Here is a 26,621-nt window from a genome sequence, read left to right as displayed (position 1 = left end):
CCCGTTGCAGAGCCTGGGCCGTGGAGCCCACGGACTTCAGCAGGGGTGGTTCCCGGGCTCGAGAGACAGGCCCGGTGGTTGTGGCACGCGGGCCTAGCTGCTCCGCAGCAGGTGGGATCCTCCTGGATCCGGGGTCACATCTGTGTCCCATGCACTGGCAGGGGGATTCCTCACCGCTGAGCCGCCAGCGACGCCCAAGGGCATCCTTTCTGAATGGTGTGCTGTGCTCATCTGTGGCCTGGACCAAAGGACCAAATTACTCATTTGGTCTTCCTGAGACTTAAAAAAAGAAACCTTGCATTTAAGTGGCCCTCCAAGGAGGTGTGTTTATTTTTTATTTTCCCAGGTTTGGTTCCGAAGAGGCGTCAACTCTCACAACCCCTGTGGCACCAGCTGGATCGAGATGTTTGGAGAAATGATGATGGTGAACGTGGGCCTCAATGACCAGGTGTGTGTGGTTCTGAGCCGAGGTCAGCGGGGGCGGCCTCGGAGCGGGTGCCCCCTTGCTCCCCACCGTCCCTTTCCACTGGGCCTGCCCGTGAGGCTGCTAGGGGAGGGGTCTAGGGCGGGCACACACTGCAGGCCCACGAGGGCAGCCGGGAGGCCGCTTCCGGCTGAGCCCCAGAGCAGTGGCCACGAGCACAGATCTGGGCGGGGGCGTTCACCCTGGAGACTGGGAGGCATGCTGAGAAATATTTGCGCACAGGTAAAGGGCAAAACATTTTCCAACTCTAGCAGCAGCGTCTCGTTAAGCATCATGAGCATGGCTCCTACAGGGTAGCCTCCTCCTCATAGACAGAGAGGTTTGGCTACTTATAAGGCTCAAGGGTGAAGGTGACACCTTTCCCATTGCTCTAAAAGCACTTCGGGGGTGCGGGGGTGGCGGCCCTTCCTGTGCCCACTCACCCTCCTCCCTTGCCCTGGTGGGCTGGGCACCCGTGGGCAGGGGCGAGGTGGGTGCTCGCGGGTGCCCACAGGCGTGACCACAGGGCCAAGAGCCACGACCGAGTAAGAGAGACGCCCCGACCCCCACACCAAGGCCTCCTGGGGCCACGGCTCTGCCTTCAGGCACCCCTGAAGCCAGGGCCCCTCCTCTGGGTCCCTCAGGTGCCCACACACCCACCTTCCTCAGCGCCCAAAGACAGAGGGCAGGAGGCTTGCCCGGCCATCTTCCCCCTAAAAATGAGATTGGAATCAAGGTTATTTCGCCTCTTCAGAAAGACCAGGAGCATCCTCTGGGTTCACTTGGGGAGCAGCTTCCTTCCCACAAAATGTCACACGGAGGATGGGGACACGGTTGGGCGTCCGTCCCCACATAGCGCCCACCAGCATTGGCACCTCTGTGGACCCTGGTGCCCCAAAGCCCTGAGTCGGCCTGAGGTCGTGGAGCCAGGCTGGGCTCCCTGCTCTTCCTGGACTTGGAGTCACACCCGCCCCAGCCCCTCTGGGCTCCGCTTCCCGCATCCGAGTCCTGTACTCGGCAACAGCCCCCAGCCCCTTCCCAGGCACACCCCAGCCGACGCGCGGAGATGTGTCCTCGACCGGGGTGCTCGCCCCACGCGGTCCCGCTGCCCCCCAGAAGGACGGGAGCTCCACACCGCCCGCCCAGCAGTACCTCTCCGCGCAGGTCTGGGGCATCGGCTGCGTGGACCGGGCCCTGTACTTCCGTCAGGGCGTCACCCAGAGCGAGCTCAGCGGGAAGACGTGGAAGGCCATTGTCGCCGGCCGGGAGGGCGACCGCTCACTCTCGGGCAGCTCCATCAGCCTCCTCAGGTGACGGGCGGTGGGCTTGGCGGGGCCGGGCAGGCGGGCGGACGGGGTCAGAGGAGGCTGGCCGGCCTCGTCCCCGGCGGGAGAGAACTGGGCGCGACCCACGAGCACCACGGCCGGCCGTGGGGCCTCCTCTCCTCCTGGGCCGGGATCCTGCTGGGCCCGAGGGCAAGAGCCAAGTGCGGGAGGCGGGAAGGCACAGCTCTGCGAGGACAGGGCGTCCATCCACACGGGGCTTGGGGTCAGCCCAAGCGGGGCTGGCCTTTGGTCTCGAAGCCTCAGGGTCTGGGAGAGAAAAGGCTTCCTTTCCAGGGCTGCTCAGACCCTGTGTCCGAGGAGAGTGGGAAGGAAGGTGCAGGGTCTCAAGCTGGAGGCGAGGCCCCGGACTGAGACCAGATCTCCTGGAGGCCTAGCTCCCTGGGATCCTCACGCCCGGCCCTCAGAGCTTCCTTTTTGAGGTTCTGCTTTTCTCGCAAGGTCCCTGGTCTCGCTGGGGTCAGAGAGGGGGATGCGGCCCAGCCCTGCCCACTGGCCAGGGGAACGCTGGCAGGTGACCCTGCGCCTCAGCCGGGGCCGCTTTTGCTCTGTGGCCGGGGGCTGCCCCCACTCACCCTCCCGGCCACGGCCCACGATCCTGTCTGCAGCTCGGGCCCCCCTCAGACGCTGGTCTCCACCCTCCGCTCCCTCAGCCTGGCACTCAGCACTCGGCTGCACCATCAGCCTAGAGAGGCCGGGAGGCCGGCCAGGCAGGGTTTGCTCACATTGACCTGCTGGTTTCAGCTTCAGCCAATAGTTCTTGAAGCAGGCAGCACATTGGAATCAGCTGAGAACTTCCAACACTACTGATGCCAGATCTTCGTGACCTTGGGTTTGCAACGGCTTCTTAGATGTGACACCCGAAGCACAAGAAACTAAAGGGAACGTAGAGAAGTCAGAGTTCATCGACATTTAAGAAAATTTTGTGCCTCTAAGGACACTTCAGGAAAATGAAAAAATCAAAAGGATGGGAGAAAATATTGGAAATCATATATATGACAAGACCTACTGTCTAAAATATATAAAGAGCTCCTGCAACTCAACAACAGATAAAAACAACTGAAAAGGGCCAAGGAGGGACTTCCCTGGTGCTCCTGCAGTAAAGGATCTGCCCTGCAATGCACGGGACGTGGGTTCAATCCTTGGTTGAGGAACTAGGATCCCACAGGTAGAGAGTCCAAAAGTGCCACAAGTAAAGAGTCCATGAGACACAAGCAAAGATCCCAAAACGAAGATCTCACGTGCCACAACTAATACCCAACACAGCCAAATACATAAAGATTTTTTTTTTTAAACAGAGTTTGCATGCCACAATGAAGATCAACAGTCCCATGTGCCACAACTAAGACCCAAGGCAACCAAATAAATAAATAATTTTTTTTTTAAGTAGGGAGGAAAAAGACTTGAATAGATACTTCTGCATAGTAGGTACATGAGTGGCCCAGAAGCAGAGGAAAAGATGCTCCACTTCATGAGGCATGAGGGAAATGCAAACAAAACCACATTAAAAAGACAAACACGTTGGATACCACTTCACACCCACCAGAACAGCTGGAAAACGGAGACAGAAACAGTGTTGACAGGATGTGGAGAAACCAGAAACCTCCTGCCCTGCACTGCTGTGGGTGTAAATGATGCGGCCACTTTGGAAAACAGTGTGGTAGCTCCTCAAGAAGGTAAAGACAGAGTTACCATAGGACCCAGCGATTTCAGTCCTAGACAGATGCCCAGAAGAACCGAAAACAGATGTTTAAACAAAAATTTGTTCACGAATATTTATAGCAACACTGATGGGCTTCCCAGGTGTTGCTAATGGTAAAGAATTCGCCTGCCAATGCAGGAGATGCAGAGACGCAGGTTCGATCCCCAGGTCAGGAAGATCCCCTGGAGAAGGAAATGACAACCCACTCCAGTATTCTCGTCTGGAGAATCCCATGGACAGAGGAGCCTGGTGGGCTAGAGCCCAGGGGGTCGCAAAACGTTGGACACGACTGAGCAACTAATACACCCCTTATGCTCACAATAGACAAAACATGGAAGCAACTCAAGTCTGCCAGTGGAAGAATGGATAAATAAAACAGTGTATCCATACAATGAATATTGTCTAACAATAAAAAGGGATGAAGAGCTGACACCCGCCACAGCAGGGATGACCCGTGCCATCATTACACTAAGTTGACAGCAGACAGTCACAAAAGGTCACAGCCTGACCATGTCCGGAATAGGCAAGTCCGTGGAGACTGAGAGCGAACTAGCCATTGTCAGGAGGCTAGGGGGAAGAGAGGAGAGTGGAGAGTGACTCCTTAATGGGTACAGTTTCCATTCGGGGTGATGAGAAGGTTCTGGAAGTTGGTTGTGGTTGCACAACACTGCAAATGTACTTAATGCCACTGCATTTCACAATTTTAAATGGTACATTTTACATCCCACATTTTTACAATAAAAAAGCCATAATGCTTCCAGATCGCCACCCAAGATACATTGATTTGGTTTGTCTGGGTGTGACGCAGAGACCTTTCCAAGCTCCCAGGGTTCCCGCTCCCTGGGAGGCAGGTATTGGTGTCTATGGCAGAGAGGCTGAGATTTGCCCAGGGAGTCACACATTCTGTGTCCAAGGGAGTCACAGGTCTGCCCCCTCCTTCCAGCGCCGGCTGCTTCTTTGGCAACGAAGTGAGGGGCAGTGCCGAGTCCTGTGGTCCTGGCGACACGGATGCCTCCTGGGAGGTCCCCGGCCCTGCCTCCAGCCCAGCCAGGCTGCGTGGGAAGGAGTCCAAGAAAGGGCCCAGCCACACAACTGCCAACTTTCCAGAGGCCACCGACCTGTCCTCGCTGACGCTCCTCCCACTGGGCCTGGAGGAGCCCGAGAGTGCCGACTGCCACGCGCTGTGGGCCTGGGTGTCCGGCGGAGGCTGTGCCGTGGAGGCCCACACCACGCTCAAGTGGTTCACCACCCAGTCAGGTAAGCACGGCCGCCCAGCGCCGCAGAGGGGACCCGGGGGATCTGGAGCAAGCCTGGCGCCTCCACCGTGCTCAGCCCGTCTTTCTGGAGCCTTCCGCAACGAGTCAGGAGGTCGGAAGGAAGGGCATCGGCCTGGCGCCCCTCCCCTCCTGTCCCAGCAGAGGTGGCCATCCCGGGCTGACCTGGGGGGACGCCTGCTTCCCTACCAGGGTGAACGATGGCAGGGAGGGCTCACAGGACATTTCACAGAGATGCTAGCCTTCCGGAAAGAAAGGGCTGATGCTGGCCTACAGCCCGGCCCTGAGGTTGCGACTGACCGGCAGGCCTGTCCCCCTCGGCGCAGACGCTCTCGCTGTCCATCACTCCCGCCCAGACCGCTGCCTGGCGGAAGCAGATCTTCCAGCAGCTCACGGAAAGGACCAAGCGGGAGCTGGAGAACTTCCAGCACTATGAGCAGGCGGTGGAGCAGGTGCGTGGCGCCCGGGGCACTTCCTCCAGCAGGCATTCAGTGAGCGCCTGCTATATGCCCGCCCCGAGGAGAGTTGTGTGCGGGCCCCACTGTGCTCCGGGCACAGAGGACCTGGCCCCGTCTTGGCTGGTGTGCGTTCCTGCCTTGCCGCTGACTCCTCTGTGACGCGGTTTGGCACAGAACTGCCCGGGCCTCAGTTTCCCCACCCTGTTCAGGGGGTAGCGGTGCTGATCCCGAGACTCACAGAACTCCCTGGCTTGCGGCCTGGCCCCTGGCGGGTGTCTGATGGTGTCACTTTTGTCCTTAGGGTGAAGTGGCGGGGTGGGGGGGTGGGAGGGCTGAGTGGAGCAACCCCCGAGGCAACGAAGGGACCAGGGTGGCCCTGGGGTGCCAGGTCTGGGCTGGAGTGTGGGGGCCCCTGGGGCCCGCCTCTGACTCCATCCCACTGTGCTCGGGCTCTGCCCCAGTCTGTGTGGGTGAAGACCGGGGCCCTGCAGTGGTGGTGTGACTGGAAACCCCACAAGTGGGTGGACGTCCACGTGGCCCTGGAGCAGCTCACGGGCAACGATGGGGCCCAGGACAGCATCCTCTTCATCTACTACGTAGTCCACGAGGAGAAGAAGGTGGGCGGGGTGTTGTGGAGGGGCGGGGGCGGGGCACCGTGGGGGCGGGGAGGTGAGTGGGTTGTCTAGGGGAGGAGGGAGGTGCAGGGGTGGGGGGGAGAGGGCAGTGCTGTGTTTAAGGGAGGGACTTCCAGGGAAGGGTTTGGGCGGCTGCATCCCAGGCAGTGGGAGCAGGTGTGTGCCCGCCCTCGAGTTCCAGATGAGGAAGCAGGTTCTGGAGGCAGTCAACCTCCCACCAGGGCTGGGGTTTGAACCAAATCAATCCGGTTCTAAACATCAAAAAGGTCACTCAGGTTTCTGCTCAGGAGCGAGCCCCCCACAGTGACTGTGCCTCCCACCTGCACTGAGCCCCACCGTCCTCGGCCCCCAAGGCCTTCTGACTCTGCTCCCTCCATGGTGCTGGGCCTCCACCCAGGGTCCAACTCACCCCCGCCTTCTGCATGCAGTACATCCACGTGTTCCTCAACGAGGTGACGGCGCTGGTCCCTGTGTTCAACGAGGCCAAGCACTCCTTCGCCCTTTACACCCCCGAGAGGACGCGGCAGAGGTGGCCCGTGCGCCTGGCCGCCGCCACTGAGCAGGACATGAGCGACTGGGTGAGTGGGTGGGGGTCCCTTGGGTGGGGGCGGGGGCTGCTGTCTTGGGGCCAGCCCAGCCTTGCTGACCCGCCTCCCCCATCGCCAGCTCACCCTGCTCAACCTGTCCTGCTGCGAGAGCCGGAGACTGCACGGCCGCCCCTCCCCGCAGGCCATCTGGTCCGTCACCTGCAAGGGAGACATCTTCGTGAGCGAGCCTGACCCGGACCTCGAGGCCCCCGAGCGCCGGCTGCCCTGCGACCAGATGTGAGTCAGCTGCGCCCGACTGGACTGAGGGCTGGGGGCTGGTCCGGCCCCAGATCTGGGTTCCCGCTGGCCCGGCCTCTGCGAGGACCCCAAGGGGGCCCCAGGAACCTGGCGGGGCTGGGGGTGAGGCAGGCGTGGCCCACAGGTGGCATGTAAAACCACGAGGTGGAGTGCGGCCCCCTGGGGGGCAGCATGAGCAGAGTCCTGAGGACGCAGGGCTCCGACTGTCCTGCTGCTGCTCCCCAGTCACCCAGAGCCCGTGAGGACTGGGGGCACATGGGTGAGGCCAGGGCCCCACATAGGAGGGAGAGGGGACGTCCGCCCGCCCTCTGCTTCTCCGCTCCTGGTGGCCCTGTGTGCCCGGGGCCCAGACGAGCCTCCTCTGGTGACAGTGCAGGGCCTCCGCCCTCAGGCGGGCGACCCCGGGTGGCCGCACACCCCACATCCGGGAGATCATGCCAGCCCACATGGTGGCTCACTCTGCTCTGCCATGACCCGCCCCGACCCGGGGAGCAGGAACTCGGGGTGCTGACCTCAACTCCCCCAACCGTCCCCATTATCCACACAGCTACGCGGACAGGGACTCCTGAAGACCCTGCCCACCGCAGGCCTGACCGGCTCCTGCACCTGCTCTGGGCCCCCTTAGCTGGTTAATTCCCCCAGGGAAGCCTGGCAGGTTCCCTCATCCTCAGTCGAGTCTGTCACTGGAGACCAAAGCTGAGTCAAACAGGAGCCCTGGAAGGCTGCGGAGGGAGGGGACGAGGCAGGAGAGACCTGCTGGACGCTCCCTCCTCCCTCCTCACACTGCAGGTTCTGGCGGCAGATAGGCGGCCACCTGCAGGTGGTGGAAGCCAACAGCCGGGGCGTGGTGTGGGGCATCGGCTACGACCACACGGCCTGGGTGTACACGGGCGGCTACGGTGGAGGCTGCTTCCAAGGTGAAGGCGGGCCCTGCTCCCCCAGGCCCACCCTGCTCTAATCCCCGGCTGGCTTCCCTGCCCCTGTGCTGGCACTCGGCTGACGGGTGACCTTCACCTCTGCCAACCTCCAAGTCCCAGGGCCAAAGCACACGGCATGAGCCCACAAAGGCCTGGCCTCTTACGAGCCTTCCTGGGCACCCATGGCTGAGCCGGAGACCGTGCAGGTTTCAGAAGGACAGCTGCCGGAACCACAGTCTCTTGATTCCCAGGCCTAATTCCAGTCCCTCTTTAGGGGGGGTCGTGCCTTAGTGGGTGAGAGATTGCTGAACCCCCATGGGCTCCCTGCATCCCAGAGGCAGGGCCCCTGTGTCTCCTACAGATAAACGAAGGCAGAAGGAAACCCTGAAACAGGACATTTCACGCCCTGGCCCACACACCACACAGTGAGGGCAGCTAACCCTGTGGAAGTGTGGTCCAGAGACTGCTGGAACACACGTCTGCATAGGCTTAATGGCATCCATTTGTGAGGCAGGAATTCCCTTGGTCCCCACCTTACAAATGAGAACATGGGGTTCGTGAAGGTCATGTGAGGGGTCCAAGGCACCTTAGTAAGGAGTTGAGGGGCCCTCACACCCACCGGGTGCCAGGTAAGTGAGATGGAAGGGGTAAGAGGTGTACCCAGTAGAAGAAGGGCAGGTGATCCACCCCCTAGGAGGAGAGACACCCAGCCGGCCCACCAAGCCCTCCCAGGCTGCCGCCCGCCTGCTCTCACCTGGCCGGGCGGGCGGGCAGCAGGTGTGGCTTGGGTCTGACCACCTCCTCTCCCCTAGGCCTGGCCAACAGCACCAGCAACGTCTTCACGCAGTGGGACGTGAAGTGTGTCCGCATCTACGAGAACCAGCGCTGGAACCCCGTCACGGGCTACGCCAGCAGGTGGGCCACGGGGGCGCCTGCAGGAGTAGGACCCGGTTGGACAGCCACGTCCCAAGTAGTGGGAGAGCTGGCGTCCAGCCCCCAACGTGGGACTAACTGGATCCAACTGCCTACAGGATTTTTTTCCCCCATGAATCTTTAAGTATAGCACATATCTTAAAAACTCACTTATGGAGAGCATAACATATATCAAGTTCATGAAATGTGCATATACATACATGTGGTGAGATGTGTCTATCGAAGTACATGTAGACATAATGTAGATATGTCCATGTATATCACTGTGTATGTGCGTTCTAAGTCGCTTCAGTCGTGTCCGACTCTGCAACCCCATGGACTGTAGCCCACCAGGCTCCTGTCGATGGGATTCTCCAGACAGGAATACTGGTGTGGGTTGCCGTGCCCTCCTCCAAAGGATCATCCTGACCCAGGGACTGAACTCACATCTACTCCTGCATTGGCAGGCGGGTGGGTTTTTACCACTAGTGCCATCTGGGAAGCCTGTATATTACTGACTTATCAGAAATCAAACACCAACGTAATCACTACTGGGGTCAAGAAATAGAACACTGCCACCCCCTCCCCATCCCATCTGGTGCTTTTTTTTTAGGGGGAAGAGGGGAGTAACTTAACTTTTTTAAAAAGTTTTGCTTAATGGAAGCTACTGAGAACACTGCAGCCTCCACCAAAATTATTTTAATTCTCCAGATGTGAGGCTGTGGGACAAGAGAGTGATACTGTGTTTGGGACAGAAGTGGAGACACTAGAAAAGCTAGAGCGTATGCTTCTTATTTCCTCAACATAGAAACTTGTTTCTCATACTCTTCCTTGGATATGTTCTTTTGCTTGTTTTAAAAAGTAAACGAGTTGTGGTATTTCGTAGCCCTTAAAGCCATTGCGTGAGTTCCAGCAGCCAGAGCAGCCTTATCTAAGTTCAGCGTTGGGGAGCCTCCCGGAAAGCCTTTGCCCTGTGGGTCTTCTTTCCACTGGTCCTGGTATAATAAAACTACAAGAGCTCTCTCATAAGGAGAGGGCTTTCCTGAGTTCTGTGAGTCATTCTAGCAAATTATCGAAGCTGAGGTAGTGGGAGCCCTTGTTTGTAGTCAGTCAGAAGCCCGGTGTGGCTGCAGTCTGAGGTGAGGCGCTTTTGCTGCGGACCATGTCCCTTACCTTGTGGGGACCTAGTGGTGTTGCCGTCCACCCAGTTGATGTTGGAGCTGCCAGTTCTCTGAAGTGGGCATGCCCCCACATTTTTGCTGTTTCTGTGTTGCAGCCATTTTGGTGACCATGAAGTAGTGTCTCCTGTTTCCAGTTGCTGTTTCCTGGCAGCTAAATGGGCAAAGGGCCTGTCACATACGTGGCACTCGGATACTTTCTCCTTTGCAAAATGCCCCTTCGAGTCCTCGTCCTGTGCTTTTGTTGATCTTTTTATCAATTTGCCAGTGCTCTTTATATATGAAGGTGTGAGTCCTTTGTTACATATTCACTCTGTAAGTAGTAACTTTTAATTATTAAATGTAGTCCAATGATCTTTTTTTTTTTTTTTTTTTAACATAAAAATGGAGTTATACAAAAACCCTCTTAAGAAATCTCATTAACCCTAAGGGAATAAATACATCCTCCTGTCTCTGGAACTGCAGTCAGCAGACTTTCTATAAAGGACCAGACAGTAAATAGCTGGAGTGTGGTGGGCCTTAGGGTGTCTGTCACAACAGCTCGCTCTGCAGCTGTCTCTTGAAAGCAGTCACAGAAACAAATGGGCATCACTGTCCCAGTGAGATGTTACATCTGGACACAAATTTGAATTGCATAGGATTTTCACTTGTTATGAAAGCATTGTCCTTTTTTCCCCCAACCATTTAAAATGTAAAAACCACCCTTATCTTGTAGGCTGTGCTGACAGTTGTGATTAGGCCCCTGGGACATGATTGGTCCAGCCTGTTTAGAAGATTTACTCCTCTGTCTTACCCACTTATGTCTAGAACCCCCTCACCCGAACTAGTTGGTATGTAGTGAGGTAGGCATCAAGTATTGTTCGTCTTTTACTATCCAGTGACCCACACCATTTATTGAAAAGACTATCTTTCCCCCTTGCATCACAACAGCCACCTTTGTTCTAACTCAGGTATTCATTTACGTAGATCTATAAATTTTATTTATTTATTGGCTGTGCTTGGATCCTGATTGCCGTGCTCAGGCTTTGTCTAGTTGTGGTGACCAGGGCTACTCTTCAGTGCAGTGCGGTCTTCTCACTGCGGTAGCTTCTCTTGTTGCAGAGCCCAGGCAAAGGCACATGGGCTTCAGTACTTGTGGTTAAGTGGATTCATTTGCCCCATGGCATGTGGAATCTTCCCACAGCAGGGTTCAAACCTCTGTCCTCTGCATTGGCAGGAGGATTCTTAACCACTGGACCACCAAGGAAGTCCTATGTAGATTTTTAATTTCTTTTTAATAACATTTTGTGATTTTCTACGAGATGAGGGTCTTGATATCTTAAAAATGGTATTTCTGTATTTTTATATGGTTCATATTTTTGATACTAAAATAACTGGCACAAACTTTTTTATTTCGTTTTTTCAAATTGATGAAAAGAAATACGAAGTAACACGAAGAATAAAAACTAATCCCACCAACCAGAGAGCCACCACTTTCAGCATTTCAGAGTTCTCCTGCTCGTCCCTGTATGCCTGCGTGTGCTGGCAGCAGGGGCAGCAAGGGGTACAGTCAGGCACGTAGAGATGGTGGGTGACGGCCTCCACTCAATCCCTGAGGGTGGACAGGCTTATCTAACCTCTCCTCAGTCGTGGATGTGCAGACCATTTGTGACCTTTCGTGCGGACAGTTTCAAGGATTTCCTCATGTGTAAATATTTGTGTCTGTCTGTTCGCCTCAGGAAATCAGGGTTTGAGCTCTTCTAAGGCAGCTTATACACACTGCCTGCATGTGTTCTGGAAACCCCTGCCTCAGCTGTGTGTAGGGTCCACACAGGGTGCTGACCTGCCTGCCTCTGCCCTTCTTCCTCGCTCCCCGCTTGGTCCTTGGGCTGCCCTGGGGTCAGAGCCGCCCCGGGAGACCACCCTGCACTGTGTGCGCTGGGAGCATCCGTCAGGCAGTGTTGCGGTAACAAAACACGGCGGGCTAATAGCTCAAACACAGTCGTCCGTCCTCTAGGTTCCAGAGGCCTCGGAGCCCGAGTCAGGTGTCAGCAGGTCTCTTCCCCACGAGGGCCATGGAGAGGATCTATTCAAGTCTCCCTCCTGGCTCCAGGGGCCTCAGGCGCTCCCTTGGCTGGTGGCGGCATCACTTAGTCATTACATGGCCTTCTCCCAGTCTTCACATCAGCTTCCTGATTTGGGAAGCTTGGGTCCCAATCTCCCCTTTCATAAGGACGCTGTCATAGTGGAGTAGAGCCCACTCAGTAATTGTCTCATCTCAGCCAGGCCCTCTGCAGAGACCCCCTTTCCAAATAAGGTCATGCCCATAGGACACGACCACACACAACGCAAAAGAAGGGGGGTGGGGTCCACAGGCCCCAGGTGGGTGGTCTGGCTGTCTGGTGTCTGGAGCTCCTTCTGTTTCTGCCCACCCCATCCCTCCCCGCAGGAGATGCAGGCACCTGGGCGGCGGGTGGTGGCAGTACTGTGTTCCCCTCTCTCTGGCGTCACCTCACCCCTGGTGTCCCACACAGGGGTCTGCCCACCGATCGGTACATGTGGAGTGACGCCACAGGCCTGCAGGAGTGCACCAAGGCCAGCACGAAGCCCCCGTCCCTGCAGTGGACCTGGGTGAGCCCCGGGCTGGGGGCGGGGCGGAGGTTGCAGTAGGGGCTCTGCCCACACCGACCCACCTGTTCCTCCAGGTTTCTGACTGGTTCGTGGATTTCAGCGTCCCCGGCGGCACAGACCCAGAGGGCTGGCAGTACGCCAGTGACTTCCCCGCGTGAGCCTCTCTCTCTCTCCTTGGGGAGGGGCCCTCAGGGGTCTGGGGCCCCACACGTCAGGCCTGGCAAAGTCAGGCGAAGCCCCTCCACCCTGCCCAGTGGCGCAGGCCCTTCACGGTACATGAGTCATGTTCAGATGGAGGACAGAGCCGAGAAAGACCAAGCCAGAGCCTGAGCCTGAGCCTGAGCCGAGGCTTCTGAGCAGATGATGTCTGGTGGGGAGGAGGTTTATCCTGATCTGAGCCTTCCCTTTGACCTCAAGCCCTGAACTTGACTGCTCGCAGAAGAGCAATATGAGGCCTGGGATGGGGAGGGCTCAGAGGCCCCTTAGCTAGAAACCACCATCCCCCGCACCCTCCCCTCCACCCCGGCCACCGCAGGTAGCTGCCACGTCTAGGCCTCACTGAGGTCCCAGCCCCAGGGAGACCCTGACCCCAGGAAGACCCCCTCCCAAGGGAGGCCTGGGTGGGGCTAGAGGCCACTGAAGCAGGAGGATGGTGTCCTGTGTTACCTATTGCCTCTGCTTAGCTCACACTGAGGGCCTGGAAGAAGGAATGCATGTGCAGCGTCACTTTCCAGAAAATTCCACAGAATGGTGCTGACTTCAGCTTTTTCCTCTTGCAGCTCGTACCACAAGTACAAAACCATGAAGGATTTCGTCAGGAGAAGGTGCTGGGCCAGGTGAGAAGGCAGGTAACTGGGGGGGTGTGGCCGCGCCCCTCCCTGCTGGAAGAGGGGAAGAAAGGGGGGATTTACAACTGGGGAGGAGAAAACAGGATCAAAATAAATGTCAGCCCAGGAAGTGCCCCCGGGCTCCCAGGGCTGTTTCTGAAGGGTTTGTTTTCAAGAACAAATAAGAGAAATGTCACTGGCAGGGCCCGCAGGATCCTGGGGGTTTGGGGGGGGCCTGGCTCCGAGTGGGGGCAGGGCAGGGGCAGACAGCACAGAAGGGCGGTGCCCACTGGCTCCTGTCGGGGTCACGGGCCTGGCTGCTCCCTTCTGTCCGGAGCGGGTGGCCCTGGGGCTCCCAGCACCACCAGGGTGACCAGGGCTTTGTTCTGTCTACCGCTCAGAAAGTGCAAGCTGGTGACCAGCGGGCCCTGGCTCGAGGTGACCTCAGTGGCCCTCAGGGACGTGTCCATCATCCCCGAGAGTCCCAGCGCCCAGGGGAGCGGGCCGAACATTGCACTCTGGGCCGTCAGTGACAAGGGGGACGTGCTGTGCCGTCTGGGTGTGTCCGAGCTCAACCCCGAGGTGGGCACCCGGTGGGGGAACCCAGGGCCTGCCCAGCCCGCTGCCCCCTCGGGGCTCGGGCGGATTCTCACCGAGACATGACTCCGCCGTGGAGTCGGGCTGGGCTCCGGGTCCAGCCCGGGCCTGACCAGGACGGTCCCTGGGCCCGGCGGACACCGCGCATGGCCCGAGGGGCTCTCCACGCCTGCGGGCACTTGGAGCTGAGGTCGAGGTTGGCGTGAGAAACTGCCCGCCCCGGGGCCGGGCGGGCGACAGGCCGGGCCGGGGCAGCACTGAGCGTCGCTCCTTCACCTCAGGGCTTCTGCTGGGTGCACGTGGGCACCGACCAGCCTTTCACCTCCGTCTCCATCGGCGCCTGCTACCAGGTGTGGGCAGTGGCGAGGGACGGCTCCGCCTTCTACCGCAGCTCCGTGTCCCCCTCCAGGCCCAACGGTGAGAGCCCTCGCCTCAGGCGGACCCTCTGTGCCCGCCGCCGCCGCCATGTTGTGATGGGCGCCAGGGGGCGGCTACGGCTACTTCCGCTTCCGGGGGAAGTCGGTTGACGGGTCTCCGTTTAATTCAACAAGCGTTTACCGAGTGCTGCCTGTGGACCCGGCATGGGGCCAGGCTGGGCTACCCCCAGCGTCCACACCCCCTCTGCTGGGGTGACCCAGGGGTGGTCACCGGTGACGGGGCTGTCCTCCACCACCCCCGGCCTCCTGCCCCTCAGGGGGCCTGCCTGGGTGCCCCCCGTGGCCCATCCACAGCGTCCACCTTGACTGCCCTCCAGGAGCAAAGGCCATGCAGGCTGCTTGTTGGCTGGACACCTGGACAGTGTCCGGCACAGGGATTGATGGGTGTGTGGTGGCTGGTGCATCTCTGCCCTCCGCCTGGAGCAGTGGGTGCGCACAGCAGCCCGTGGCTGGGCTTCCACCGCAAGCCCGGCCGCGCCCCCGTCCCTGTTAGGGCCAGCAGCCGATCAGAGGCTGCCGCAGCCTGGGAAAGGCCTGGGCAGGCCAGGGCATTGAAGGGACAGCAGGACCCAGGTCAGCTCCCGCAGGGCTCTGTCACCGGTGTGGTCCACCCGGTCTGGGGACAGGGGTTGGCTGCACCCGCTCGACCCTGAGAGCTGCAGAGGCGGCCCGATGTGCCGCTTCCAGGCCCCATCCCAACCCATCTCCCACCGCAGGCGACTGCTGGTACCACATCCCGCCTCCTCCCAAACAGAGGTTGAAGCAGGTATCCGCGGGGCACACCTCAGTGTTCGCCTTGGACGAAAATGGCAAGTGGCTTCTGATCCCCAGGGGTCACCTGGGGAGGGGGTTCCCTGAGCACCCCGATTAGATGAGACCAGACCCTTGCCCACCAAGGCCCCAGCACAAGACCTTCCTGAGCCCCATGAGAGCTGCCAGTCTGAGGTCAGCCTTCCCGCAGGCCCCCCTCCCCCTGGAGTCATGCAGGGTGGGGAGCACCAGCCCCCCCAGGTGCTTAGGCCTGCCTGCGCCTCGGGCAGAGAACACGGCACCACGGCCCAGGAGCATCTTCTAGATGGTGCCACCCAGGCCTGGGACTCGGAGGTCACCTGCCCGGCCTGGGCCATCCCTGCCCCCCACCCCAGGCCACCTCCGAGCGGCTCCGCCCGCGCCCTTTCCTGACCTGTCGTTGTCACAGATGAACAACAAGGCGAGGAGCTGGAACCCGAGGCTCTTATTCCAGGCCGAGTCGCTGTGTCGTTTAAAGAACTCCTTGTCCTCAGGTTCTCATGCATGGACACAGGACGAGTGTGCCAGCCCGTCCAGCAGGACGATGATGTAGCGGGGTGCAGGCAGGCCTGGGAGGGCAGGGCTGGCCCAGGCTGTGGGCAGATGGAGAGGGAGACCCTGCCCGTCCGTCTCTCGGTCAGACCTCCTGGCCTTGCAGACCCTGCAGTGGGTCGGGACGCTCGGGGTCTCACATCACTGGCGTTTCTCTCCTAGGGAACCTGTGGTACCGCCAGGGGGTCACGCCCAACCACCCGCAGGGCGACAGCTGGGAGCACGTGTCCAACAACGTGCGCCACGTGTCTGTGGGGCCCCTGGACCAGGTCTGGGGAGACGGATGGAGGGTGGATGCTCCCCCTGGGGGCGGGGACTGGGGGGTCTGGTTCCTGCTCTGGTCCCCCCACCGCTGCTGTCCCCATGGACCCCATGCCACGAGGAGGGGGAGGGAGTGGGCTTCAGCAGGTCTCTGTTCCAGGTCTGGGTCATCGCTGACAAAGTCCAGGGGAGCCACAGCCTGAGCCGGGGAACTGTGTGTCGCCGCACGGGCGTGCAGTCCCTGGAGCCCAAGGGGCAGGGCTGGGACTATGGCATCGGGGTGAGCAGGCATCAGGCGGCTGTGCTGGCCAGGGACTCTGGGCCCCCAGGGGTCGGGTGGGGGGCGCCCTGGGCAGAGCCCGAGGGTCTGGCCACCTGGAGGGAAGTTCTCTGCCCTTTGACCCCCTCTCTCGTGGCCCTGGGTGAGTCGGTTCTCTTCTCCCAGGGGGGCTGGGATCACCTCTCCATCCGGGCCAGTGCCACCAGGGCCCCCGGGAGTTCATCCCCGAAGCCGGCCGGCAAGCAGAATGGGCAGCCCCCGAGCATAGCCGTTGCCCCATGGGAGAGCCCCAGCCCCGTCTGCTGCTGAGGCCGCCTCCCCTCACCGGGAGCAGCTGTGGCGCCAGGTGCCGAGGACCAACGCTGATGCGAGCCTTCCAGCCGGAGCTGTGCTCAGGCAGAACGCCTTGAAACATGGATCTGGGGGTGGCGTCGCCAGGCCCAGACTCCAGGCTCCGTGCAGAACCTGGCCTGAGGTCACGGCCGCCTCGGGGGCCCTGAAACAGCCCAGAAATGTGAAGCTCTGCGGACGCTGCGCATCCCCGGCCGTGGGGAGAACGTGGGGTGTGTGGGGTCCCCCGTTGCCACAGCCTCAACTGCCTGCCTCCCGCCCCTCTGCCTCCTGCCTCTCGGGGCAGGAGCCTGGAGCCTTCCAGGAACACTGCCCCAGGGAAGAGGGCCCAGGGAGCCCCCTCGGCCCTGGGTGGCCCTAGATGGCATCAGGACCCTCCTCCTCCCCCAGGAAAAATGGCAGCAGGGCTCAGGACGGTCTTTCCTGGGCCCGATCAGTTCTCAGAACAGGGCTCGCAAATAGGACTTCATTTCCTAAGTTAAGGAAGGGGTTGGAAATAAACGCTGGGGAGGGGTATCGTCTTCCCAGGGTGGACAGAGGACGGCCGGCCCGCTGTCCAGTTGCAAGGTCAGCGTCACCGGCCGTCAGCCAGCCCTTCCCCAGATGTGGTTGGGGGCCGGGGGGCTCCTCTGACGGCAGATCCTGTTGCAGAGGGTGGGGAGGGCAGAGGGCCAGCAAGAGGAGCCTGGAGGCGCCAGGCCTGAGCCGAGTCCTAGGGAGGCACCCCCGCCCCCAAGCGACCCCACTCCTGGCGTACAGCTGCTTTTTATCAGAAAAAGGGCGCACTTGAAGCCTCAAGTCAGCCTCCCACAACCAGGTGATTTGACTCGTGCGGACTCACATCCCGTCTCTGCTGGTTTTGAGACCCCCATGAGCCGACTCCGCCGGCTGCCCCGGTAGGCCCACCGGAAGGGCTTGGCGGTGCGCTGTTTTGCCTCGTGTTTGCTACCCAGAAGCTGACTCTGAAGAGGTGTCCCTTGGGGCCCCCTCTGTGGGGGACGCTGGAGGAAAGCTGGCAGCCTCTGCTGGGTCGCCTGAAATTGGGACCAGGAGGCGGGAGTCAGGGGGCAGCACCCAGGGAAAGCTCGTGAAGGGTTGGCGCCCTCTTGTCTGTTTACACTCAAGTCGTCAAATCTCTCCAAGTGGGCATTATGGCTTCTTCTACGGTGGCGCCTGTTGCTCTGCTGTGAATTGCTGGTTTCACCCACCCCCTTCTCCAGGGCGCCCGTTTCCCCCACCCCCAACCCAGCTCAGCATCACTGAACCATCTCGATTCCTTGGATGCTTTATTCAATAAAAACTTAACACCAGAGTATCAAGGACATGATAATTTTTTTTTTTTTTTACTGCTACCACTATGATTAAAACAGCTCCCCACCCACTCAAGCATAAGGCAAAAAGCACCAATTGCCCCATTGGACCTTTTATTTTGGCTTCATTAGTACCTGAAGAGGCCGTTACGAAAAAATGAAAGCAAACTGGGGTCATCTAAGAAACATTTTCACCATAATTACAGCGGGGGCACTGGCCGTTCAGTTCCAGGTGGGTCTTCCCCACAGGCAAGCCGCAGTTCCGGTTTCTCCCCGCCCCCGAGCTCACACAGGTCTGGTCTGCCTGCGGGTCTGTGGCCCCTGGTGCCGGCCCCAGGCTCAGGGTGCGTGAGCCTCCGACTTCAGGAAACACACAGCCTGGGAAGGCCAGGCCGGGCTGGGCATCCTCGCAGGTTCAGCCTGGGCTTGGAGTCCAAGATGAGGGTCGACAGAGCAGACCCGGCAGCAGGCTTGGCCAACCCCCTCCCCATGTTCAACAGTCCGAATCTGGACCGGGACCTTCTGGGCCCCTTCGTGATATGGCCACAGGGCAGGCAGGTGCGCTCCGGACTGGGAGGAGACGACGGGGCACGTGGGCCCCGGTGACCCTCTGGGAAGCAGGTGCCAGTCTGGGACAGACAGACTCACAAAGGCTCTCGTCCTGCAAGGTGGTGACGCACAGACCCCCAGGCAGCAGGCGTGCCCTCCTGGACGGAGCCTCTGCTGGGCCACCCCCACCCTGTGCTTTCGGCTCAGCCTTTGTCTCATTCAGCAAGTTCAGGGACCAGTTGAGCCTGCCCTGGCCTCGGCTCAGCCGGAAAAGAGCTGCCAGGCTTGCGGGTCTCCCTGTCCTATGTTCCAGGCGGCCCCGCCACCCACAGCAGGGGCGTGGAAGCCCCATCTGTCCCCAGCTCGGAGTCGCCCTCGACGTCAGCGCCCACTGGGTGGACCCTGACCACTGACCTTCCTGAGTGGCCTCCCCTGGGGGACAACCCAGGGGCACCTGGGGTCCGTCCTCACCCGTGCTGAAGGTTGGCTGGGGCGAGGGGCCGGGACCAGACCAGGCCTCCCCCGGTGACCCTTCCAGAGGGCCTGGCCCTGGGGCCTGGCGGCGGGGGAGGGGCGGTGTCCAGCTGGTGGGTGATCTGGAAAGTCAGGACCTGAAGCCCCTAATGGCTGTTTCCAGAAGCGCCACTTGCTGCCCTTGATGCAGCCGGGGCTGATGCCAAGACGGGCAGGACGTGAAGTGGCTGGGGCCCAGATGGTCAAGGCTGGGAGGCTGAGCCTGTCCATCAGGGAAGGGTCCTGGGCTGTGGCAGCCCCACCCCCAGCTGGGCTCAGCCCCCACCCACAGTGCCCATGAGGGGCCTGGCCCCCGGGAGCTCTAGGACAGCTCCAGGCATGGGGGACCCAGCACCGCGGGGCCAAGCCAGCTCCAGCCTCTCCGCAGCCCCTGTGGCTGGGGCGCCTGCCTGAGGGCCGCCCCGTCCCCTCCCCAGGCTGGCCCTGGGCAACCGGACAGGGGAGACGAACTGCCAGGGCTGAGAGCAGAGTCACCCAGCCCGTGAGGGCCGGCGGGGCAGGAACGCCCCAGGAGGAAGCGTGGCCCGAGGCGACCGAGACCTGCCAGGCTGCCCAGTCCTGCCTTTGAGGAGCACCTGGTGGGGGAGGGGAGCCCGGGCCGCCCTGCACGGGCCCCCGAGCGCAGCCAGGACCCAGGAACATCCTGACGTCTGTCAGACCACCATCCACCCAGACCCCTGTCTGCCATGGACAGGACCACAGATTCAACAACGCGCGGCAGACCTGGAGGGGACCCAGAGGGAGGCGGGGGGACAGACCCTCTGCCTGCAGGGGGAGACCCCCGACCGCTCCAGGAAATTAGGCCCGAGCAACCTGTCTTGCCCACCTGCCCACCCGGCCCTGTCTCAGCACCCCGCTGGCCACAGACCCTCCACAGTCAGGAGCCTCCACCTGGGAGGAGGGAGCAGAGACCCCCCGGCCCTCTCGCTGGACAAGCTCCCTTCAGAATCAGCGGGAAAGAACCTGAAGGGCTTCCACCTGACAGATACTGAGCTGGAGGCTCCGAGCACCCCCGCTCAGCCCCACTCTCCTCCAGGTCGTGCGCTTCATTTGCCCCATGCCTCAGTTTACCCAGAACGAGGAGGCTGCGGTGTAGGTCGGGGGAAACCCCTCCCTGGGCCCCAGGTCTCAGCAGTAACTGGGGAACTTACCCAAGCCACCCTCTACATGGAATCTCCCCTCGCCTCGGGAGAGAGCAGGAGTAATGAGGACTCAGTGACCAAGGCCGGCGGCTCCTGCCTATGCGATGAAAAAGCAGGTCCCAGGACCTGGAGGAGCTTTGGGCCTCTTGATGCCCAGAAGCCGCTGCCTCGACCAGGCCACAATTCACCCGGCCTTGTCCCCGGGGGGCCGGCGCGGGCCAGGGGAGGCACTGAGTATCCGGGACCCTGAGCCCCCGGCGTGGAGGGCCCAGGCCCGGGCAGTGTGCTAGGAGCCCTCGCGGAAGCTGTGGATCTGGGTGGAGTATTTCTGCAGGTGGCCCTCGGGTGGGGCCTCGGGCGCCCCAAGTGCGCCCCCAGACGCCTGCTGCTGCTGTTGATAGTGCTGGTAGAGCTTGGGGCCCGGCCCGTCCAGGCCCGGGAGGCGGCCGCTGGACATGGTCAGGATGGTGGCGGTCAGCGACTTGATGTAGTTCTTGGCCAGTGTGAGGGTCTCGATCTTGGAGAGCTTCTTGTCGGCGCGCACGTGTGGGATGACCTCGCGCAGCGCCTGGAAGGCGTTGTTCAGCTTGTGCATGCGCTGTCGCTCCCGCTCATTGCTCTCTAGCCGCCGCTGTACGCTGCTTTCCCGCCGGACCCCCGGCCCCGGCCGCCGGCGCCCGCCCTCCGCCCGCGCCCCCTGCGCCCGCGCCGTCCGGCTCCGCAGAGCCTTGGCCGTGTCCGGTCCCCCCGAGCCTGGTGGTGGCCTGTCAGGCGTCCGCTCCGCTGGGGAGGCTTCTGGGTCTTGCGGAGGTGCCCGGCGCCGGGGTGGCCGGCTCTTGGTCTTCATGGCTCCAGACTCGTTGTCCTGCAAGTGGTGGCTCTCAGAGGGGGCGGGCCTTTGGAGCTGAAATCCAGAACACAGGCCACCCCGCACTCACTCAGCAGGCCAGGGGACACTCAGGGCAGCTGTCCCCAGCGGTAGCTGACCGACCACTCATTGCACAGTGACCCGAGTCCTTCCCATTCACCTCGCGGTGCTGAGCTGACCCCACCCCCACCCCCGCGGCCCCGCTGAACCTCACATTGGCCCCTCAGACGTTTCCCTGATCTGGTGGGGGGCACGCTTTGACCCTGGGCCTTTCTCTGGCCCCATGCCCCTCACTGTCGCCTGAGGGCCTCCTGAGAGTAGGTGGCCAGTTGGCACTCTGCTGAGACCACCCAGAGGTGCGGCCCCTCCGCCAGAAGCTAAGCTGCCTCCGGCTTGCCCGGATGGCCAGGCAGTTACTCGGCCACCATGCTGGCCATCCTGCCCCCAAGACGTCACACACGCAGGGACACTGGTGCCAGAATGGCTGTGGACCTGAGGCGGCCGTCGGGAGGTCAGCGGTGGACAGGGTCCAGAGCCCACAGCAGTCCCCAGGCCCACCGCGGGGATGGACAGCCGCGGCCCCAGAGGGGGGCTGCAGACCCGGACTCCCGACCCAGGTTTTCCCCGCCAGTCGCCACCCCGGGTCCTGCCCCAGGGCCCTCTCCCCGCCGCCCCACCCGCACCCCCACCCCCCGTTACCTGGGGATCCGCGGCCGCACGCGCTGGGGCTGCCCACGGGGGACAAGGACACGTCGCTTTAGGCGCTCCGGGCGGGGCGCGGCCGCATGTAAATGAGCCCGCGGGGCGGGGCCGGAGTCCGCGAGTCCCGCCCGGCGGAGGGGGCGGGGGCGCACCTGCGGGCGGGGGACCCGTGGCCGCCTCCCGGCCCGGCCCGGCCCCGAGGAGCTCTGGCCCCTGCAGCCCGGCCGGCGGGTCGGATGGGAGCCCGAGGGTCGGATGGGAGCCCGAGGCCTCGCCGCGAGCCCGCCGGCCCGAAGGGGGAGCACCGGCCGTGGGGCTGTGAGCCAAAGTCCGACTCGTGGAGCAGCCGTTTGGCAGTAGTGCTAGGGTCCCCAGCTGGCCACAGCCCCCGCGCCCTCACCCCGCGTTTCGGAAGGACCCCCGCGGCACCCGGGGCTGCAGACCCGCCCCCCGCCAGGCCCGCGGCGCCGGCCCAGGTGCGAGGGGGCGGAGGCTGTCCCAGGGCACCTGCTCCACCGCCCCGTGAGCGGATCACCGGTCAGAGGTTTTCCTTTGCAGGTCTCCGGGGGCGCGGCCGCTTGAGCTCAAAACGATCTGCCACCTACCTGCTCTGGTTACTCGCCCCTGGCCTCAGCTTCCTCACCTCTGACTGGCGCACTAAAAGGTGTTACCGGCAGCAACTGGTCAGGGGTTCCTGGGGGCTGAAGAGAAGCCCGCAGCGTGCAGGTGGTACCCACGGTGGCGCACGGGCGTGGGCTACCACCCCCTCCCGGACTCGGGCCCTGCCGGCCCAGGGTCGGCGCACTTCGGGGACACGGTCTCTCGCTGCCCCTCTTGGGCTCTCCGAATGGGGGTTCAGAGGTCTCTTCCATCTACCCCCCCTACCCTACCCCGAGAGCCACACCGCAGTTGGTGTAACCTGAACCAGGGCCAGACCCCCCGTTTTGGTACAAGGAGGCTGACTTCCCTGCTGGTGGCAGCTCGGACCAGGCCATTAAGGAGGAGACACTCAGGGCACAGAGGGGCTGGTTTTGAGCTGATTAGCCCCTGGGCTTATTAGAGCTCCATAGAGGCTGGCTCTCTGAAACTAAAATGCTTCTGAAGTCCATCCATAAGTGCAAACACTTTGAATTACAGATACACTTTACAGCGATGCCAACACTACCCGCCAGTCCCCCGGTGACTATACAAATCCTCGTTCTTGGGAGGCTGGAAGGGGCCGGGTTTACGCCTGGCACAGCAGAGGGCATCCAGTCTCTAGGGACCCAGGGCTTCAGGCTCCCGGCATCCCCCAGGGCAGCGCCAGGCCACCCACCTCGGGCCTCACAAAGTCGAACACACAATCGGTGCGGCAACAGAGTTTATAAATATATAACTATATTTATTTTGAATATTTAAATAGTTTTTAAATTACAAGCAATTTATTTGAATCACACTATGCATCAATATACAGTAAAAATCTTACAATTTAAAAATGCACACAATTTAAACTCCAAGTTCATTAACTTGTTATATTGCCGTGAACCTCTTACAACCGAGTCTAAGCACAACAGTGAAACCTCAGAGGAGGTGGGACAGCCCCGCGGGTCGTTGGCGGCTGGGATGAAGCAGTGGCTACTCACAGTGGGCTATGACTGCCATCTGTCTGTGCCTGTGCCAACCTGAACTTAACCGTGTTCCAGCCATTCACATAACAGGTTGTTGGTGATTCAATACTATCAACACCTCTTTTGAGAACTCACTTATATAACTAAAGAGAGCTTTCCTTTTCGAGAGCCAAAACTTGAGCCAAACCCGCCCCTCCCCCAACTTAGGAACATTGTCTCTGAGGGTTTAAATCGGAAGTAACTGTGTACACCCACTCTTGTTTTAAGGCTACCTCTCAGAAGGCTAATCCTTTGAAGCCCCTGGTGATGAGGCCCCCCCATCTGCAGCCTCACACTTGGTTCACTTCTGGAACTTTCAGAAAACCAGGAGCTGCCTCCCTTGCTCCCAGGTCCTCAGGACAAACATGCAGTAAGTCATTAACCCCAGACACCCCCATGGGAGGTGGTGATAAAAGGAAGAGGTTTTGAAAGGCGTTTTATGGCAGCAAGACAGAGAAAAAAACTTTTCTGAAATAAATCCATTTCCATAGAAACAATCGCCTGCACATTTAAAAATAGAACAGATGGGTTCTGTTCTCCATTCAGCTTCCTGGAGCTTCTTCAGCCTTAAGATGAATGGGTTCTCACCCAGACGTACTGCCCAAGTTTCAGGAGGATTTTGCGGGGGAGCACTTTTCCTACTCTTCTTTTTCTGGCTTGTGACTGAGTCACTGGATAACACAAGTTAACACCTAGCTAGGAAGGAGATGAAGGAGGGATTATCGTAGGATTTAAGATAGGTGAACTCCACCAAAGTAAGACAGATCCCAAAGGAAGCCAGGAAATACCGTTGTGAACCAGGTATGATGAACCTCACCAACATCATCTAGAGAATTCCACTGATGTTATTTCACTGCGTAACTGAGAACAAGATTGGTTTAGAAACCCACTACTGGTAACCAACTGAGTGAAACGAAACTGAATCAAACGACAAAGCGTGTGCTGACCTTTCAAAAATGGGCTGAAATTTTTAATCTACATAATTTCCTGTACATCATTTCCTGTGTATTGCTTGAGATTTTCAAAAGAACATGTTAATTCACGTGTTTATTATAAATATAAAATCTTCCCAACCATGCAACACCACACTAAGACCTACTATTCCAACCCCCGCCCCCACCCCCCATATAAAATGTTTTTGGCAATTTATGAGTGATACAGACCTTAAATTAAAATGGGAATTACGTTGTTAAAATCTCCTTAATCGTAGTGAAAAATGTACAGCCCCAAAGAATCAATAAATTTACCCTGGGCTGACTGTATAAGACTATATATACTATGGATCTGCTTGATTTATTAGAGCTGAACTCCTTAAACCTATAATTAAAAAAAAAAACAAAACACAAAACTAGTGTAATTGTGTCTCATTTTCTTTCAACCAAGATTGGTAGATGTAAAAATTCAGAACACACAGGAAGTCTCCATAGCAAGAAATTGAGAGTTACAACAGTTTTGGCAAAATCACCTCCTAATGCCCTGTTAACTGTCTTTTCGACACGCGCGTCCCCGGGTCCAGCCTGGCAGTGCAGCGGGTTCACAAGGGGGAGGGGAGGGGCACTCCTGCCACCCGGAGTTGGCCTGCTCTGGAAAGTTATTGCTTGTATAAAAAGGGAGCAAGCCCGACTTGATAACAGAGGTCACAATGTACTATGGAAACTCTTGCCAGGGAACACACCTGCATCAGGCCAATGTCCCGCCCCCCAGCCTGAGGCCTGGAGGGTCGTCCCGGGTCCTGTTAACAGCAGGAAAGCACGTCAGCACGGGAGACCCCAGGGGAGCAGCCGGCGTGCGGGGCCCATGCTCCGGGACTCCACCGTCCACGCCAGCTGCCATGCTGCGGGCAAAGCAGAACTCAAGGACTGCAGGGTGAGGTCCGCTTTCTATCACAAACGCCGGGCTGCAGCCTACATCACGACACTGCGCTGGACGGGCTCGGTCCTTTCAAAGCAAGCGGAGAACGGAGGCTTAACGCAGAAGGGAGGGGCCAGTGCAGGTGAGCCCGGGGTGACAGCCACTCGGGCCGCTCCAGGCCCCAGCAAGGAGGACATGCTGCCTGTGGAGGCTCTCCGGTGTCCTGTGTCCCCCCTCACGGTCGAGGGGTGTAGTGAATACCCATGGTTCCAGACACCAGCCTCACCCGGGCAAGACGGGATCCGGACTGGCTCTGGGGGCTGTGAGCAGCCAACACTCGAGTGCACAGGCAGGAGGAGCCCAGCCTTGGTGGAGCAGCGTCTGTGCGCCTGAAGGCGGGCGTGAGCACAAGGGCCCCAGGCCACTGCCACCTGCGCTGCTTAGAACCCAGCACAGGGGCCTGGGGCCCTAGCTGGGAGGGGGCTGCATGGCCCCGGGGAGAGCGTGGGGGCCTGGACGTGCCAACTGCAACCAGCTCTGGGAACCACCCGTCGATTTGTACCAAGAAGGTTTTCTGAAAGTCGGGGGAGGGGCGAGTGGGAGAATCACACAGAGGGGCTGCAAGACCGGTCAGACACAGAGGGGCTGCAAGACCGGTCAGCTCCTCGGAGAAGCCTCATCTGCAACAGGGACAGACCACCTTATACAGAACAGACAGAGATGTGTTTCATTCAGTCAACGAAACAGAGCAGTCTTTTTCGACTCATCAAAAGTATTTCCTATAAGAACATAAAACACTAACATTCAGAATCATCATTTACGAAAGAGTACCATATGTACAATTCCAACAATTTCTAAAGACAACGTAACACTCAAAATACTTAAGCTTTACGAGTACCATGCAGAGCAAACAAACTATAAAACAGAAGAAAAAAAAATCAAACTAGTGGATAGCACCAGCTTGACCTGCCTTATTTTCCTCGAATAATTTAAGATTCTGTACAGTATCAGGGACTCTTAGGACATTTATCCACAGTGCAATTACAGAAAGCAATTAGTGATTTTTTTAAAAAACAATAAATATGGCTCACTGGTGCCAATTCCCCTCGTGGCCTGCAGGGCCCTGCACACGGATGGGACACACAGGTGTGGACGCGGAGAACACTCCACGTGGGAACCGGAAACGCCTGGAGCCCACAGCCCCCATGCCGGCCCTTCCGGTGGGCAGGGGAGGCCTGGGCGGCAGCCGGCGCACGAAGACTGGCTGGGCACCCGTGCCTCCTCCCGGCCTGGGACACCACCGCCAGAGCAGCCTGGGCCCGCGGGGCCTCGGCATCGACTAGTCTTTCTCTCCGTCTTCGCTGCTTCCTAGGAGAGAGCAAGCAAAGCTGGGTTTTTAAACGGATCGTCAAAGGTAAAAATAGCATGGCTGGCGTCTGGTCTTCGCTGCAGAAAGAGGAACTGAAGCCAGAAGGGCGGCTCTCGGCCACCTGCCCAGCCGCCCGCGCACCTGCAAGCGCTCCGGCAGACACGTGTGCGCACTCACACGCGGCTGTGTCAGAGCTCAGGGCCCCGCACATCTGCCCCA

At 59.7% G+C, this 26,621-nt stretch overlaps 3 protein-coding genes across 6 annotated transcripts in view; 1 reads left to right on the top strand and 2 right to left on the bottom strand.

The window, feature by feature from the left end:
• The window catches only part of TECPR1 (tectonin beta-propeller repeat containing 1), a 28,688-nt gene extending 10,966 nt beyond the window's left edge, over positions 1-17,722 (top strand). The window contains exons 8-25 of the mRNA XM_065923796.1: positions 347-448; positions 1,628-1,773; positions 4,452-4,765; positions 5,089-5,234; positions 5,702-5,857; positions 6,304-6,453; positions 6,542-6,699; positions 7,510-7,637; positions 8,450-8,552; positions 12,241-12,337; positions 12,412-12,491; positions 13,117-13,173; positions 13,566-13,746; positions 14,043-14,178; positions 14,915-15,007; positions 15,702-15,808; positions 15,961-16,080; positions 16,246-17,722. Coding sequence (XP_065779868.1) covers positions 347-448; positions 1,628-1,773; positions 4,452-4,765; positions 5,089-5,234; positions 5,702-5,857; positions 6,304-6,453; positions 6,542-6,699; positions 7,510-7,637; positions 8,450-8,552; positions 12,241-12,337; positions 12,412-12,491; positions 13,117-13,173; positions 13,566-13,746; positions 14,043-14,178; positions 14,915-15,007; positions 15,702-15,808; positions 15,961-16,080; positions 16,246-16,389 — 2,418 coding nt within the window. The 3' untranslated portion in view covers positions 16,390-17,722. The remainder of the gene's footprint in view (positions 1-346; positions 449-1,627; positions 1,774-4,451; positions 4,766-5,088; positions 5,235-5,701; positions 5,858-6,303; positions 6,454-6,541; positions 6,700-7,509; positions 7,638-8,449; positions 8,553-12,240; positions 12,338-12,411; positions 12,492-13,116; positions 13,174-13,565; positions 13,747-14,042; positions 14,179-14,914; positions 15,008-15,701; positions 15,809-15,960; positions 16,081-16,245) is intronic.
• Positions 17,723-20,252: 2,530 nt separating this feature from the next.
• BHLHA15 (basic helix-loop-helix family member a15) lies at positions 20,253-21,574 on the bottom strand. Its single transcript, XM_065923797.1, has 2 exons — positions 21,534-21,574; positions 20,253-20,870 (listed from the first exon to the last, which is right to left on the bottom strand). Exon 2 carries the CDS (start codon positions 20,811-20,813, stop codon positions 20,253-20,255), a length of 561 nt encoding a protein of 186 aa, XP_065779869.1. The 5' UTR covers positions 20,814-20,870; positions 21,534-21,574.
• A 1,322-nt stretch (positions 21,575-22,896) lies between these two features.
• The window catches only part of LMTK2 (lemur tyrosine kinase 2), a 74,507-nt gene continuing 70,782 nt past the window's right edge, over positions 22,897-26,621 (bottom strand). For all 4 annotated transcript variants that reach the window (XM_065923787.1, XM_065923785.1, XM_065923786.1 and 1 more), the window contains one exon: positions 22,897-26,401. In XM_065923787.1, the coding sequence (XP_065779859.1) occupies positions 26,373-26,401 (29 nt within the window). In that variant the 3' untranslated portion in view covers positions 22,897-26,372. The remainder of the gene's footprint in view (positions 26,402-26,621) is intronic.

This window comes from Muntiacus reevesi, chromosome 2, assembly GCF_963930625.1.
Source record: "Muntiacus reevesi chromosome 2, mMunRee1.1, whole genome shotgun sequence".
Lineage (NCBI taxonomy): Eukaryota > Metazoa > Chordata > Mammalia > Artiodactyla > Cervidae > Muntiacus > Muntiacus reevesi.
Note: the sequence above shows the minus strand (reverse complement) of the source record. Positions and strands in the feature narration are given on the sequence as shown.